Source organism: Monodelphis domestica, chromosome 3 (assembly GCF_027887165.1).
Source record: "Monodelphis domestica isolate mMonDom1 chromosome 3, mMonDom1.pri, whole genome shotgun sequence".
NCBI classification, from domain to species: Eukaryota; Metazoa; Chordata; class Mammalia; order Didelphimorphia; family Didelphidae; genus Monodelphis; species Monodelphis domestica.
The window spans coordinates 223,165,057-223,183,976 of record NC_077229.1 but is presented as its reverse complement, the minus strand read 5'-3'; the positions used below and the strand labels follow the sequence as shown (position 1 = coordinate 223,183,976).

General features: G+C 34.9%; 1 protein-coding gene across 4 annotated transcripts in view; it reads right to left on the bottom strand.

The window, feature by feature from the left end:
• CARMIL1 (capping protein regulator and myosin 1 linker 1) overlaps positions 1 to 18,920 on the bottom strand; it is a 395,350-nt gene that overhangs the window by 178,532 nt on the left and 197,898 nt on the right. For all 4 annotated transcript variants that reach the window (XM_001366559.5, XM_007487849.3, XM_007487850.3 and 1 more), the window contains exons 5-6: positions 13,434 to 13,555; positions 348 to 445 (exon numbers count right to left, since the gene is read on the bottom strand). In XM_001366559.5, coding sequence (XP_001366596.1) covers positions 348 to 445; positions 13,434 to 13,555 — 220 coding nt within the window. The remainder of the gene's footprint in view (positions 1 to 347; positions 446 to 13,433; positions 13,556 to 18,920) is intronic.

Below are 18,920 nucleotides of genomic sequence, written 5' to 3'. Positions count from 1 at the left end.
CCATCAAAACACCAATGAAAATCACAGGTTCACTGTCATTAAACAACACAATTAAAATTTTTAAAATCTTAAATATTTAAAAAGGTTTCTGGTGATTAGACCCACTACTAAGCTTTTAAACTAGGAAAACAGAGCCAAGATAATGCCCATGTCAAAGTAAATACAGAGTAGGTTGTAACGAGGCTTAAATATAGGATTTTTTATCCACCAATCAAGGGTCCACTCTGAGTTAATTACAGGTTAAAGCTAATTGCACCTTTACAGCAACCTGCTAGGAATAGAATTCAGCTTCCTGGAATGAGGAATTCTACCCAAGATTAATATTTCAGATTTGAATGCCTGCTTACCACAAGGCCCTAGTTCTGCAACAGTCTGGCTATCCCACAGTGCCTGGAGATTGGTAAGTCTTTCAGCTGGCTCCATAGCAATTTTTTTCATAATTCTCCTAAAAGACAGTTAAAGAACATAATAAGCCAAATTTTTAAAATCATTTTTATATATATTTTTAAATATACTTACCCTCCGATATAGATATATTCATGAGCAGTTATATACATCCCAAATTTTACTAAACTGAATTTTATTTTTATGTCTGCTAATGAATTTTCAGGAATGTAGTGGAAAACAACATTGTAAAGATAAGAGTTCTTTTATAATTATGCCCAATTTATTTGCTTGGGAAGTTTGGATTGTAGAATATAGAATAACTGAGACTAAGAGGTAAAATACTTTGATTAACTGAATTTTCTGGATGAACGATTTGTGATAGATATTGGAGACATGAGGCAGCAAATTTTGGAGAATGGAATGTAGACCCAGGGAGGGCTCCAGCAGAGTGTTCAGCTCAGTATCAGCGGGGCTGGATTTGATTCACAGCTCTGATACTGGCTCTGTGGTCCTGGGCATGTCATATGATTGTTCGTTATGTCAATTTTTTAATCTATAAAATCAAAATAATAATACTACCTGGCTCCTTAGGTTGTTGTACAAAAAGTTTTTGAAGACCTTAGAATATTATGCAACACACATTTACTTACCATTACACAGGGATTATCAATTTTCAAAGAATTAGAATCTGATACATTTTAACTTCTCATTTTTTTTTCCTTAGTGACATGAGTAAGAAGGAAAGGGATTAAGCATTTAAATAATACCTATCATATGCCAGGCACTGTGCCAAGTGCTCTACAAATATTATCCCATCTGATCTTCATAACAAACCTATGAAGTATGTGCTATTGTTTTTTCCTTTTTTTCCTTTCCTCTCATTATTTTCATTTTACAGTTGAAGACAATGAAGCAGAAAGATTGAAACTTCCTCAGAGTCACAAAGATAATAGGTATATAAAGCTAAATTTGAACTCAGGTCTTTCTGACTCTAGGTCTTGTGAACAAACTTATTTTACCCTTGCAAGGAAACCTCAAAAATGTTGTGCTACTTATATATAAAAATATATTTTTTTCATAATTGTTTTTCCCTTTTTTATGTTTTCAAAGATTATGTAATTTTTAAGAAGATTTATTGATGCCCTTTTTACTCCAATCATATCTGAATATTTCTATTGTTTGGACATTTCAGTCATGCCCAACTCTTGTGACCCCTCTGGTTTTCTTGGCAAAGACACTGGAATGGTTTTCCATTTCTTTCGAAAAAACTAAGGCAAAGAGAGTTAAGTAACTTGTCCAGGGTCATAGAACTAGTGTCTGACATGACATTTGAACTCATGAAGATGAGTCTCCTTGATTCCAAACCCAGTGATCTATCCACTGCGCTACCTAGTTGCCCATTTCCAGATATACATACTCCTTTTTTTAACAACAACAAAATACAGCTGAGTCAAACCAGTAGACAAAATGATCAAAATGACAATATAGGCAACATTCTGTACCCTTACCCATTCCCCTCACCTTCCAAAATGTGGACCAAGATTGGTCAATGTATTTAATCTATCTGAATACCTTTTTATTTTATATTTATTACCATTATCATTTACTTTTCGATTTTTGTTTATTTTATTTGATATCCCATTACATAAATCTTGCCAAATTTCTCTTACTTACCAATGGCTCTTAAATCTCATAAATGAATCATAGATTTGCTACCAGTCCAAAGAGCAAAGGGATGACCCAATTTTAGGGTACAAAACATAGACATACTTGTCAATCTCAATCAGTCCACTGAGTCCCAAAACTATTCAGTTTATTAATGATCTCCATGGAAATACTGGAAATTGACTAGTTTAGGCATAATTCCCTAAAAACCAGATATAAGCATGTAGACTCCCAGTTTGGAGGGATACTTGATTATTTTGGAAATATGGGTTTGAAGGAACATTTTCAAATTCAATAATATGATAGAATGCAGTCATGTGGAATTTAACCAAATCCAACTCATGCTCTACTACCAAAACAAAATTCCTTGTTCAGCACCAACCCTCTGGTATGGTCATGGCCTTGTTTTATGACATTAGGAATAAATGAAAACTAGTGATTAAGTGAAGTCAGAGCAATGAAAAGGAATAGTTCATCTATCTACTAAGTGTTTCTTTAAGTATATTAAGTAAAACAACTGAACTTTCCTTTCCACACAGGTATCTGGAGTTTCTCTTCTACAGTTCTCATCTATATAATAATTGAAGGGTATGTTGTTTTAATGATATATAATAAACTAATGTGGAGATGTAAGGGAAAAAACACAATGTCCTTTTTGCTAGGGGATTTTGAAAGAGTTGGGTCTGTAGAAGTTTCAGGGTGATAGAGAAAATAAAGCACCAGATTATTTTCAGGTTCTCAAATCTCATCATCATTACTTCCCATACTGAATATTGGACACAGAGCTACCATGACTTTTTACTTATTCCTTCCCCAACCCCAAATTTGGTGGAGCATAAGGAAAACACTCCCGATGTCATTATATTTTCCTCTGGATTATTAGTCATTACATACATTATTTTGATTTTGCTTTCTTCATCAGTTCATATATATCTTCCAAAGTTTCTCTGTTTTCCTCATACTCATTATTGTTCACTAGAAAATAATCTATTATTCCTATACACAATTTGTTTAGTCATTCTCTAAAAGGTAGATATCCACTTTGTTTCTAATTCTTTGGAACTACAGAGTCTTGCTATGCATATTTTTATATAGATTATATCTTTATTTGTCTTTGACATTCCTGGGATGTATTCTGGGCATCATTGGCTTACATTCTTTTATAGTCCAAAATTAATATCTAGAACAATTGAACTAATTTATAACTCCATCAGTGATATCTCAGTGCATCTGTCCTTCACAATTCTTCTACCATTGACTGTTTCCATTATTTTTGTCATCATTACCGATTTGCCTCATGTGAGATGAAACGTTAAAATGGGTTTAATCTGCTTTTTTTCCCCTACCAACTGATTTGTAATGTATTCTCATATGGTTATTTAGGGTTTACACTTATTAGGGAAGGTTTTCTGACCTCATAATAGCCCTTTAAGATTCAGAAAATTTGTAGTTGGTCCAATTCTTTTAACTTTATTTTTCCATGCATATTTCTTCTCCTTGTCTAAAGTAATATATAATATAGTTCTTATGAAAAACATAAAAGTAACTCCATTGCAATGCACTGAATTTAAAATATGAAATCTGCTTCAGACTGTCAAATGTGCCATCAAATATAAATGACTTGTTATAGCTCCCATGGTCAATTAAGTCAAGCATGTTGAAAGCATAAGCAAAAATCCCAGCATACTACAAGAAAATTGCAATGCCACCTAAAAAGTATGCTATTTACCACATTTAATTAAAAAGAGCAAGCTCTGGAAAGCAAGGAACTTAAATAGGATAACAACAAAAAGAATTAGCCATGCACATGCTTCCACTGATATTAGGAATAAGGCATAGGTTAAAAAGAAGATGTAAGACTTAAAATATCAAGAAAATCTACAATATGGCAAAGTGACTATAAAGTAGAATACTATCGTGTTAGGACACATAGTGAAGAGAATGCCAGACCTGGAGACAGGAAGGACCTGGAGATCAAATCCAGCTCTAGGCAAATTATTTAACCTTTTTGCCTGTTCTTTTCTTTAAAATGGGTATAATAATAGCACTTACTTCCCAAAATTGTTGTGAGAATCAAATGAGAAAATAATTGTAAATCATTTAGCACAGTGGCACATGGTAAGTAAGCATTATATAAATTTTAGATGCAGTTGTTTTTATCATTTTATTCTTGTTAAATTAACAATATAATTTAATGTACATAATCAGACTGGATTACCTAATGAAGAAAAAACAATTAAGCATTCAATTATAGAGAATAGAGATGGAAACACAAGGAAAGTAGAAAATTTAAATGATATTTTAAGAGCCTTACAACAAAGGACAGTCACATTTGTACATATCAAATGGGGAAAAGTTGTCATTATCTATATGCTACATATGACTTTTTAAATTCTTTGTTATCCAGGTGGTGAAGGATGACTCCTTTTTAAGGATGACATTGGTTGGTATTAGCAGTGGCATTATAAACAATCATTATAATTAGTTTATAATTTTTAAAAATATAGACTATCCATTAGCCTTTCCCTTGCTTATCCTATTCCTAATAATGAGATAATTAATGACCATAATCCCACCACTACCACTTGACATCTACACAGCATTTTAAGATTTGCAAAATGTTCTCTATACATGACCTTTTTTGATCTCAGCAACAAGCCCATCAGGTATGTGCTATGGATATTATTATATCCCTATTACAGATGAAGAACTTGGGGGCTCAATGGTTAAATGACTTCCTCATGGTCACACTGCTACTAAATAAATATCAAAGGCAAGACTTAAATCCCAGTCTTTTTGACATATCCAATAATCCCTCCATGATTCCAATCTATTATCAACCTCATTGTCCTGAAGATGTGCTGGATGGGTATTGGAAAGCATTTTCATTTCATCTTGAAGGAGGGGGCTCAACACAGACATCTCCTCACTTCTCACTAGGCTACACAGCCCTGGGACTCCTCTGACTTCTCTACCATACCACAGAAAGCTCATTCTAAGGAAAATTTCATTATCTTGCAAGAACCCATCAATGTTGATCCTCCCACCTCATTATTATCCTCTGACCCAACGACTAGAGGACAAAGCTATGGACTCCCAAACTTAGCATAGACTGAGCATAGACATCTCATTCCCTTCCTGGCTCTACTACTCTAGGAATTCTCTGATTTCTGTACCATGTCCCCACATCAGGTACTTTCACATCTCCCACCACTTTTCCAGGTTCCTTTTGTGTACTGTCTTCCTGCCTTTTAGATTATGAGTCCCTGAAGGGTGGGAGCTTATCTTTCAAATAGGTACAATGCCTGGCACATGTTGGTGCTTTAAAAATATTTACTGACTACTACTTTTTTTTTAAACATTATTTTATTTGGTCATTTTCATACATTGTTCATTGGAAACAGATCATTTTCTTTTCCTCCCCCCAACATCCCCCTAACCCTTCCCTAGCCGACGCGTGATTCGTCTGGGTTACTGACTACTACTTTAAATTCTTTTCCTGCCTGATTTCTTTTAGGCTCTAAGAGGACTGTTTTATAGGATGGGTTTATAGATTTTTTGACCAAAGTCATGACTCAAAGAGATCTTCTATTTTGATCTCAGAAGAGTTAATTTTTTTTATTATATAAAGTCAAATTATTATATTATATTATATTATATTATATTATATTATATTATATCATATCATATCATATCATATCATATCATATCATATCAGTCAAAATAATATAATTGTGGACTTTGGAGACTTAGATTTATTTATATAGAGCTACACTAAAGAATTTAGAAATCTTCTTGGTTCTGAAGTTTCTATTTTTCTTTGTCTTCTTGCTATAGGATATAGTGGAAATGAAAGAGGTTTAGAATAAGAAGACTTGGGAATAAATCCCACGTCTGCTGTGTATGACTTTATTTGAGCTAGTCACTAAACTCCTTGGAGCCTAATTTTTTCTTATCTTTAAGAAGAAAAGGTTTCAAAGATTCTATTGCTAGGCATGTACTCCAAAGAAATGAAAGACAGAATGAAAGCTTTCACATATGTGTACACATATAATATTATGTGTGTGTGTGTATATATATATAATATAAAACTATCCACCACAACATTTTTTGGAGTTAGCATAAAAACTAGGAACAAAGGAAGTGTCCAGAAATCGTGAATTGACTTAGCAAATGATGATATATTACTACAATGGAAAATTACTACATCATAAGTAATGTTGGGTACAAAGAAATGTGAGAAACATGGGAAGATTTATGAATTGCTACAGAGTAAATGACACTAATAAAAGAAGAAAAATATATGCATACATGCAACTTTGGATTGTATATATTACATGTATAATATATGTATATATGATAGCATTTATATAATGTTTTAAGGTTTCTAAAGCACTTAAGGGTTTGTAAAGCACTTTACAGATATCTCATTTTATCTTCCAAACAACATAGGGAGGTAGGGTCTATTATTAAATCAATTTTAGAGATGAGGAAACTGAGGCAGATAAAGGTTAAGTAACTTTCCCTCACATGTTGTAAATGAGATGAGGTTTGTACTCAGATCTTCCTCATTACTGACCTGGTACTTTCTATTAATTGTGTTAGTTGGGTGGCCATAATAAAGCAAAGCCTTGTGGTTGTTGTTCAGCTGCTTTTTAGTCATGTCTGATTTTTCATGACCCCATAAGGGGCTTTTCTTGGCAAAGATACTGGAATGATTTGCCATTTTCTTCTCCAATTAATTTTACAGATGAGGAAACTGAAGCAAAGAAAGTTCAACAAGAGTCACACAGCTAATAAGGATCTAAGGCTGGATTTGAACTCAGGTCTTCCTGACTTTGAATCTGTCATTCTATAACTGCACTACCTAGATTCCCAAAGCAAAGCCTGCTGCTCTGTAATTATAATGATCAATCTTGGACCTAGAGAAGAGTTGAGAGAATCACTTGCCTTTCCTTGGAAAGGAAGGAATGATAGATGGAGAATGTTGTATATCCTAGCAGATTTAGTCACTATATCAGATTGTTTTGCTTATTTGTTGTTGACATTGCTTATGTCATTTTAAAAGGGAATGCTATTTATACAGAAATGACATATCAATTCATCTTTTTTTTGCAACTTTAAAAATAAAAAATAAAATAAAGAGAAAGTAGGGTTAGAATATGCCCTAGGTACTATCTCCTCATGGGAGTGGTTATTTTATTGTTCATTAGTATGTAATATAAGTGAATGGAAAAGTGGAAAATATGCTATATTTTTGAATATATATATGCTATATATATTTGAAGGCAGAAGACTGGCCTGAGTACCTTTGGGCAAATAATAACTCCCCTGGGTCTCAGATTCCTCAAATGTAAAATGTCAGTCTTTCAAGACTGAAGCTAGGAGAGAATAAAATGTGCACCGAGCAAGTTATTTCTCCTTCAAGCTCTATATGAGATTTGATGAAAGAAAAAGCTACTTAAAATATCCACAGTGCTATGTTCCTAGTGTTGGGAGTTAAATGTAACTGCATCACATTGGGCTGTCAAAATTCTTCACTATTTGGGATAATTTATAAATGTGATGAATCCCATATTAATTTTTTTAAAGCAAGATTCAAGATTGATGTCTATCATATTGGTAGCTTTAATACAGAGTCTAAGGAATATAGGGAAGAACACCCTAGTTATCTATTCAAATGAACCTATGGACATAAAATCCAATGTTCTTGGCTTCTAGTCCATCTGTTCTGCCATTAGCTTGTGATATAAACTGAACTTCAAGGATTCTTGACACCCGGGTAGATTCTCTTTTCATCACATCTTGCCACTTCTCTCCTCTTGTCCAGGTAACCATTAAGAAAGCAGAGGGTCATAATCTGCTTCTCCAATACCATGATCACTTAAGGAAGGAAAAATCTTATCCAATCCTTCAGTTTGTATTAAATAAACTGAATCAACAGTTGGATTGATTTTGTTCCCGTTAAGGATGATTAATAATTGTTGTGTAGTTCAGAAGGAATTATGACAAATTATTCTGTTTTTTTTAACTGATTAAAATTTTTATCTACAAAGGGGAATATTTAATCTTTTTTTAAAAAGCAAATTTTAAGGCAGTGTAGCATACTATATATCTAGAAACTTCTGAATCTGTATTGATAAAGTGATTTTCTGTGCTGGGGTTCCCTACACTTGGAAAAGCACAAGTCCAAATAAACAAAAAATAGGATAACCACACAAAAAATTACTTTAAAAGTAATAATAAAAATAATAACAAGGATAGGGATAGGGACTAAAACTGTCCTGGGTTAAGAAAACTACTTCTCTCAATGAGGGTCAATATCTTACAGTCAAAGAAAGCATCTAGGTAACATAGTGAATAGAGAACAGAACTTCCAGTCCAAAAGAAAAAGATCTGCCTCCGATACGTACTAGCTGCATAACCCTGGGCAAGTCATTTAACCTTCATTTATCTTTGTTTACTATCTGTAAAATGGGGATAATAAGAGCATCTATTTTCTAGAGCTGTTGTGAAGATGAAGAGTTAACATATGTAAACTGCTTTGCAAGCACTAAAAATGCTAGTTATTATCATTGTTTTTATTAAAAACTTGCCTAGGATATTTAAATGACTTGCCTCTGATCATATAACCATCATGTTTTAGAGATAGCTGATTTCAAGTCAATTTTCTATCCATTACAGCAGGATACTACTTAATAGTAGTAGTAGTGGTGGTGATGGTGGTGGTGGTGGTTGTGGTGATGGTGGTAGTAACTGCCATTTATAAAGCTTTAAATTTAAAAAAAAATTCTAGTATTTCATTTGTAGCTCATGACAACACTATGGCTAATTACAGGAATTTTTGTTTGTTTCTATTTTTAGATATATCAATATAGGGAATTCTGTATTAAAGAAATCCCCATCACTAATGAATAGCCAATATGTCTGTAACTAAGGAAGTCTCCTAGATCACTGAGAGGATCAGGAACTTGGTTATAGTCATAGAGCTATTATGTGTCAAAGGTCTTTCTGATGCCAAGACTGACTTGCTAGTTTCTATACCATTCTGCTTCTCACTCTAAGTATTACTAATCCTATTGTACAGATAAAGAAATTATCTCTCAGAGAGGTAACTTGCTGGAGTTACATTGGAGTAAATATCAGAATTAGAATTTGAACCCAGTTTCTCTGATGCTAAATTCAGTACTCTTGGATTCCTCCAGGCCAAGCAGTAGTTACAGAATGAATTTCTTGCTCTAGGAGACAGGCTTATCAGTGAGATCACTTCCATTTGAGTACCCAAGTTTGACTTTTGAATTTTAAAATAAACATCTTTACTAGAACTAAGAATAACAGAAGATTTCTGTGGTTGCCAAAATATTCAGAGATTGAGTTCACAAGATTAAGTACATGTGGGATAATACTTTTTGTTGATGATGGTTATTCTTCCAGGGTGGTACAGTGATGGCTGGGGGATAGGTGAAGGCTCTACAGTGAGTGTCAATTTCCTCACTCTAAAATGAGGAAATCAAGTAATACAACTGCTGAGTTTGTACCCCCAAAGAGATAATAAGGAAAAATATTTGTACAAAAGTATTTATTGCCATGTTTTTTTTTTTTTTATGGTGGCAAATAATTGGAAAATTAGGGAGTGTCCCTCAATTGGGGAATGGATGAACAAATTTTGGTATCTGATGGTGATGGAATACTATTGTGTTAAAGGAATGATGAACTGGAGGAACTCCATGTGAATTGGGAGAATCTCCATGAACGGATACAGTGAAAGGAGAAGAACCAGAAGAACATTGTACAGAGAAAACAAAACATTGTGGCCCAATCAAATGTAACGGATGTCTTTACTAGTAGCAATGTAAAGACCCAAGACAATCCTAAGGAACTTATAAGAAAGAACTGTGGAAGCAAAAATGCAGAAGAATAACATATGATCGATCACATGATTTGATGGGGATATGATTGTGGTTTTGAATACTGACATATGTATAACCCAGTGTAATTGCTTGTCAGCTCTGGGAGTGGGGAGGAATGAGGGGAGAGAACGAACATGAATCTTGTAACCAGGGAAAAATATTGTCAATAAATAAAAAAAAATAATAAAGTGGGTAGTCTTATTCATTGAAAAATAAAATAAAATGAGAGAATCAAGCTAAATTCTTATTTCTGTGGTCTCTCTCAGTTCTAATGCCTATTCTCTTATATATAGGAATGTAACACCACAACTTACATAATATTTGCATTTCAGGTGGCTATGTACTGTGTGTGTGTCCTATACATGTGCACATGACTCACACATAAAAACTTGAACATTTCCCTAATATCCATCCTAATGAAATGTGAATGTATATTTTGTCTCACAATGCTTTCCTCACTTGTGTTTTCTCTCTTTTTTCCCTACTCAAACTCTGCCCATCTCAAGTCTTCTTCCTTGTCTGTTTCAGCTTTTATTTAATCATCTACTTCCCCCATTAACTGGTTACAGCACTCCACAGCTACCACACAATTTAGCACTTGATTAATAATCTAGTTTCTCTTATTTCATGTGTTAATTTTCTCTCCTCAATATAAAAGTACAATAGAGATCAAGTCTTACACTTGTTAGGAAGTGAGTTGAGGCAGTAAATAGAGTTTAAGGCTTCAAGTCAGAAAGAATAAAGTTCAAATCTTGAGGCAAATCTTTGTTAGCTATGTGACTTCAGGTAAATCATTTAATCTCTCACAGGCTCAGTTCCCTCATCTGTAAAATGGGAATAATAATAGCACCTATCTTACAGGGTGGTTGGGATGATCAAATGAAAGTATATTTATCACTTTGCAAATGTTAAATCACTAAAAAATAGTGATTTAACTCAGGAAGGCTCATCTTCCTGAGTTCCAAACTGGTCTCAGATACTTACTAGCTGTGTGACCCTGGACAAGTCACTTAACCCTGTTTGCCTCGGTTTTCTCATTGTAAAATAATCTGGAGTAGGAAATGGCAAACCACTCTAGTATCTCTGCCAAGAAAGCCCAAATTGTTTCACAAAGATTTGGACATGTTTGAAACAACTAGGCGATGGCATTATTACTATAATTATTATTGTTGTTCTATATTCATCATACTGCCTAGCAAAGTCTCAAACACAAAGGACAGAGATCACTTGTCAGCTGATGAGGAGTTTGTTTAAAGGTTGAATGAAAATCACAAGTAAAAATACTACTTTCACCCAAATTTCTCTTCTTAAAAAAAAAATCAGGTATGAAAAACTAATGTAGTCCAACCTTAAAAAAAATGCAGCTAAAAGTTTAAATTTTCCCCCCTCATGAGAAAAAGATTTGCATGAGGTATGTGATAGATCTGTTTAAAGTTAAGGGTGCTATAAGGACATTCCAAATAGGGCTGTGATTAACACTGGTGAAAGACACTTGCTAATTTATTATATCTTTTTAAAAGGAACACACTGTAAGGAAGTATATTTAAAGCCCAGAAATGTGGAAAGCTACATTACTAAGATGTGATTAGAGAAAACCTACTTCCCAATATTCCTGATGTTCAGAAAGGCTGGTTCCAAAGCCATCATCAAATCCCTCCTCACTCTGCCAGCTTCCCCCACTCAAACAGAAATGTGCTGAACTGAAAGCCAGGGACTGCTCAATATTACATGATTCAAAGGAAGGCCCTCAACTTTCTCTCCACATTACACTGAAAAGATAGTTCATAGTGTTCATATGGAATGGAAGGTAAATTCCTTCATCTTCAGGAACTCAGCTATTTCAGAAAGCACCAAAGGAAGTCATTCTTCAGAAGGGAAATGAGAGATAGGCATGTACAATTATGAAACCAACAGTTCCTCCCTTCCTTTCTTGCTCCTTCAAAAAGGGTTGTACTAATGTGGGGAAAAGGGATCTAAGACAGCATTTAATCCAAAATTAAATGCATCCAGAAATCAAGTGATTAGAGGGGTCCTCATAGATCCCCTTCACTCCCAATACTCACCTCCAAAATATCCATCATGGTGGCTATTGATGGAAGAAGCCCAGAAATGGGTTGAACTAAGTTGCAGTAATTCAAAGAATGAATAAAAAAAGTTTTATTAACCAGAAAGATTCAATTAGAAAAAACAAGACAGTCCCTTTTCTCAAAAAACTTATATTCTAATTGGAAGCCATACTACATAAAAGAAAGTTCAATTCTAAGGTTGATGAAAAATCCCAGAAGTCATAGAGATGCAGCTGTGGAATGGATGGCAAGGCTCAGAGGATGCTAAGTACAACAGATGATCAGGGCAAGAGAAGAGAGGTAGGACAAGTGGTAAGAAATTACATTTGAAACTGTTTTAAACATGAATGAAGTGCTTTCATGTTTTTTACTTTAACAAATAAAAATAGACCATTCATAATGCCCACCTGGATTCATATGCTTAGCTTCATTCAAAACTAGACTAAGTGCAAACTTTGTGTACAGGAAGCAGAGAGAGAAGCATGGGCTGGGGAGGGGGAAGAGTGAGGAGAGGTTGTGAGGAGGGAGAGGCAGAGCCAGAGAGGGAGGGAAGGAAGACAGGACAGAAGGAGAAAGGGAGGAAGAGGGAAGGAGAAAAAAGAAAAGAGGGAGGAGGAGGGAAAGGAGGGAAAGGAGAAGTGGAAAAGGAGGGGGAGAGATGGAGACAGAGTCAAAGAAAGATGGTTGGAGTCTATAGTTCTCATCTGGTACCCATATTATATTCTGATGTACAATCAATCTTTAATGATTAAGGATTCATGGTGCTTTGTGTACATTATTCCTTGAACAATCCAGAACAGGCTGGAAATTTTTTAAAACAAAATTTAGGAGTTTGAATGGGAAATTAGATTATTCCAGGATATGTTTTATCACAAACCACCTTTTTCACTTTCCTTCCCTAGTCTATAGAATTGTAGTGGTAGGTAGGAGTAACTAACACAAAATGATGAATTCTGTCACTCATCAGGAAGTCCTATTGAAGTCTTTGTATATCAAGGAAATATGGGGCATACAAGTAGATAGAGGCTGTTTTCCTAGTTTGCTTTCAAGTTTTTTCTTCTGAAAAAACCAAGGACTTCAATTAGGAGGATCAGTGCAGGTAGTTCCCTCAAACACTGGATTCTACTACTGGAACACCATTAATAAACTCAAAGGGAAATTCTTGGCAGGAAAAGATAAAATTTCAGGACCAGCACTAAAATGAAGCACTAACATAAATCAACATAGTTTAAATTAGGTCTGAGCTATTGATGCTAAAGGAAAGGGAAAGGCTATGTGAAGGGGTAGAGTAGAGAAATAAAAAGAAAGCATTTTCTGGGTGGAAAAGTGAAAGAGGAAATTTCTTTTCCTTCACCTTGATAAAGAATCATGTCTATGATTGGTGCCATCCCAATGGGGTACTTACGCTGGTGACAGACCAGGGAATATCTTCCTCAGACAAGTGCCAATGTGTGCCAGCACGTCATTCACATCTTCTGAAGATGCCATCTTCATGGAAAGGCTGCATTTTTCTGTTTCGACAATCAGCTGCATGAAAAAATTTGGAATTATATCTGAAACTCTGTTTTAAATGTGAATGAAATGCTTTCATGTTTTTTTACTCAACAAATAAAAATAGACCATTCACAGTAAGCAGCCAGATTCACATGCTCAGGTCAATTCAAAACTAGTCTAAGGGTGGAAAAATACCCTAAATATGTTTGGCATGCAATGTAGATTGATGAGATACACATTAATCTCAGAGAGAGAAAAACTAAATTTGAATCTCACTATTTAACTCTGCCAATATTTATGTGCTCATATGCAAGTCGCAACTTTTGGTCCTCAGAGTGGGGTAGAATAGATGAATTCTTAACCTGGAGTCTACAGACAACTTAAGTATCCATGGACAGACTGAAAGAGAAAACTAAAATACAACAAACCTTTATTAAATGTCTCCTAAGTGTCAGGTACTCTATTAAGTGATAAAGTACTATGCTGAGTGATCTAAGCTAAGGGATTCATGAATTTAGATTTTTTTTTATTACATCCTTATTTTCACTAACCTGGAACTGAAATTTAACTTTTTCTTCCATTAATTAAAAATATTTTTTGGAAAAGAGGTTTTATCAGACTCCCAAAAGGTTTCATGATACAAAAAAGATTGAAAACTCCAGGACTAGCAATCTCCAAGTTCACTTTGAAATGTAATTGAGGAACTTTATATTTATTGTTGGACATGGAATTCATTTTTCAAATAGTTTAATTTTTAAAAAGTCATACCTGTGACTCCAAAAATATTAGGAGGTTCCTCTACCAATACAGCTCATATAGGTGCCTGGGGCACTGAGAAGTTCAATATCTTACCCAGGGTCACAAAGTATGTAAGAGGCAGGATATATTTTTAATGAATCATCTGATTAATAACAATACAATATTTAACATTTGTCAACTTTTGTGATGGGGAGACTCGACTAGAATTCAGTGACTCATTTAACTTTTGTCATATGAAGAAGCCTGCCATCTGATGGCCTGTTATCTGAGAAATGAATGGCAAAAAGCTTAAATGTTTTAGAAGAATGAGCTGCTAGGAGGCCAAAGGGAGAATGAAAAGGATGAAATGTTGCTAAATTAATTTTGGATTAAGAGAGGATAGAGCAGTAATCCCCCTTCCTGAAAACCAAAAATTCAGTAGAGCACAGAGGTAATTATAGAAGCACTCCTAGATTTCTAAATAAAGCTCTCCTAAAGTAATAATGCTATTCTTTTTAGATGCAATTGTGCATTGATATGCATATATTTGATCATCTTTAAAAAGTAAGATACTTTGGGAAGTCGTCACTATGTATGTGGTATATACTCTTCTAGTACAATCACATATTGTATCACAAATATCTAAGGATATTTCTACATGTAGCAAAAGACCTACCACATTTACCCAGGCAACCAACAGTTTTAATTCAAGTAATTAGTAATTAGCTTATCTTAATCCCACTTTATTCTAACCTTATTATTAATTTTGCAGAATTACATAGAGTAATGGGGAGAAAGAAGATTATTAGAAGGGTAACTAAGTTATTTAACTACAAAATCTTATATGAAGAAAGAATTCATAAAGCACTAGGAAACATTGCACTATCCTTGTTAAAAGCATGGGTCATATGAAAAAGAACCTAGAAGCTGGAATTAATAAAACTGTACTAAATCAATTTATGAGAAAAAAATAAACCTTGCCTTTCAAATCCTATAGTCTTTCTTCCACCATCATTTTCCCATCACAACCAAGGAGCAACTAATTTTGATAACTATTGAGTTCATTTGGGTCTTCAAACATTTATTAAGCTCCTAACATATTTAACACTTGTGATGACTTCTACTCTGAATACACATCATGGCCAAGAGGTTGGCTTCTTGAAAGTTATGTCCAAGGAACATGAGCTCTGGTGAATCCTAAGCTGGAAAGCATCACCTATTGATACAGTAAATCTATAACCTAAAGAATAACCTAGCTAAGCTTGAGAGAGGTTTATCACCAGATTGGTTGCATGATGATGAATTTTTTGACCATAGCAATTCTCAACACCATCAACTCATAGATAGGTCTGAATCTGCATCCAAGAAAGGATTGCCTACATCAATGAAATTGTAGATATTCGAAGGATTTAATTATCTGAAAGGTGTTGTGTGAGGTTCCAAGGACATAAAAGGAAGAAAAATTCTTGTTCTCAAGGACCACACAATCTTATTCTAGTAACTAAGGCATGTTCATAAATAAGTATGGCACAATGTGGAATATAAGGAAGGATAGAAAAGGTAAAATGCTATAGAGGCAAAGTGTAGGAATAGATCATGTTCAGTTAGGAGATGAGTACTAGGAAAATTCATTACATTAGAATCATTTGAAAAAGAATTACCAAAGCATCTCTCATATGCCAAGCATTCTACTATATGCTGGTGCTAGAGATAGGCACAGGAGATAAAGGAAAGGGACCAGATATCTGAGATCAATGGTACAGGTAACTCTCAAGTGAGCAAATTCCCTGGACTAATGTAGACCTGCAACTAATAGCTTTAGAAATTGGCCTAGAGAACAGTTGCCAAAAATTGTTTCAAGACTCCTGAGTGCAAGTCCAAGGAAAATAAAGTATTAATGTAAAATATTTAAGAAGATTACTAAAAATACAATACAACTTAGATAATGTTAATATATGCCTTTCTTTCTTCTTCCTTTCCTTTCCTTTCCTTTCCTTACCTTCTTAGGATTAATTTTAAAGGCTATGCAATCAGGATTAAGTTATTTGCCCTGGATCACATAACTAGGAAGTATCTGAGATCATATTTGAACCCAAATCCAGGCCTGGAACTTTATCCACTAAGCCATGTAGCTGCCATGTAATAGGTGGTTTTCAAATTCAGTATGTACCCACAGAGATCCTTAAGTATGGTTATTCCCCTTCTGCCCCTCTTCTATTTGATTCTGACAACACAAGCCTAGAACACTGAGAAGTTAAGTGACTTGCCCGGGTTCTTACAGTCAGCACGTATTAGAAGCAGGACTTAAACCTGGATCTCCCTGACTTCAAGGTCAGCTCTCTATGTACTGCACCATGCTATCTCTAGGGGTACTACTAGACCTACAGAGACAAAAAATGAAACATTTTGTAAGAGAAGGTTTGACATCTTGGAGAGAAATGAACTGGAAAGAGTTGCAGAATTCTACAGTGGGGAATGGGTGAAAAAACACACAAAACTGTGGAGAGAGAGGAGGAAAGGGGAGCTGAGCTGATCCAGCAGTTGGGAAACTGACTTTTGACTGGTATCACACACCAGCGAGGTTAGCTCTGGTTAGCTCCTTGATCCAGTGATCCCTGTGATTTCTGACTCAGATCTCACCAGAAGATAAGCCAATTGGACAGGACTTTGGAACACAAGCTGTCCAACAAGGAAGATTTCCATCTACCTCCTTGAATTTGAACTTGGGACACTCACTGTGCAGCCAAGAACCAGCGTCCTCTTTATTCTGACTCCAAGGAGTCAGGTGGACCAAACCTGATCTACCTTGACTTTGGGAGGAAGGATATTAGTTAGTTAGGGACCCCTTCTCCTTCCTTCCTTCCTGAACATCAATTCCTTACCTTTCATCTGCCCTGTTCCCTTTTCTGTTTCCCTCCAATAAATTCAGTTAAGAAGACTCAGTAATTGACTCAAACTATTACTAGAGGGAAATTTGAGAGTGAAGGGGTGAGAGAGTGACATTTCTCTCCCCAAGAAGAAGAGAACTTCTCACCATAAACCTCTTTAACAAGATCCTTCATAGAATCATAGTTTCAGTAACAGAAGTCAGTCTATAGAAGCCCAAAGGGACAAGAAGTAGCTCAGTTTGGATGGAATATAGGGTGTTACAGCTGAACATCAAGGTTTGCATCAGATAGTAGAGAGCCTTAAATTCCAGGATAAGGAATTAATTATTGTTGTGTTTCAGTTTTGCCTAACACTTCATGACCCCATTAAGGGTTTTCTTTGCCAAGACTCTGGAGTAGTTTGCCATTTCCTTCTCCAGCTCATTTTACAGATGAGGAAACTAAGGCAAAAAGAGTAAAGTGGCTTGTTCAGGGTCACACAACTTGAGTCTCTATAGCAGATTTAAATTCAGGAAGAAAAATCTTCCTGACTCCAGGGCCAGCACTCTTTTCAACCTATCTAGCTATCCTAAGGAATATGTACATTACATAAATATTGGCAATAGTCTACTGCCAACAGTTCCTGAGAAAAGTAATAACATGATCAGACATATATTAAGAGGTCCAATTTCATAGCTTTGTTGAGTACATATTGAAAACAGAATGTTGGCAGAGACAATGGTTAAGGACCAACTACAATAGTTCAGAGAAAGATAATGATGGCAATGTGAGTGGAAAGGAAGGGTTTGATCTAAGAGGTGTTTCAGAAATATAATTAGAATCTGATTGCATGTCAGAGATAAAAGAGAAAAAGATGGAATTGTCAAATTTGACACCATTGCTTACAGCCTGGGTAACTGGAAGGACAATAATATAATTACAGAAACAATAAAGCTGGGAAGGACATGTTTTATATTTTGAGTTGTTCTGTTTTTAAATGGAGATACATTAGATAGTTCCAAAGATGTACAATGTGTCCTTTAGAATTTTTAATTTAGTTTTTAAATCAATTTTACTTTTCCTTATTTGTTGGTAGAATCAGCTGATACTTTTAAAAGAGATATTTTTCTATGAAAACATACACTGGAAAATCTATGGGAGGTTTTCCCCTCCTAACATATGTTGTCATGGTTCATTTACCAATATCTCTGGATGACACACTAAGTTATGAACCTTTGCATTAAAATAGAGCATCATAATACTACACCAATGTAAAAAGTAGTCCAATATTATTCCAATATAAAATATTGCATAACGCAAACTATATTGTGGGATTGTAAAGCACTTAAACAGGGACCAATGAAATTGTATTATTATAAAATTCTTTGAAATACACATATATATAAACATATATATATAATATACATGATAATGTGGGTACTTACAGGTATATTACTCTCTTCAAAAGTGCACATCCCAAATCACCCACACTTTCACATCCTGTCAGTCTTTACCATTTTCTAGCATAAACTCTCAAGGAAGATCCATTCAATGTGCTAGTACAATTCAGCCAAGTTTGAAAATTCCAAAGTTATCAGTACAGGACATGGACTATCCATTCACTCTCTCTGATTCTCCCTATCTGTCCAGCTCACCACCTTTTCTGATTTCCTATTATTCCCATCCCACCCCAACACACACAAATTAAAAGTTCCACTTAGTTTCACCTATTTGTTCCTGGAACATGACACGCCATCTCTTACCTTTCCACAGATTGCCATCATTTTCACTCT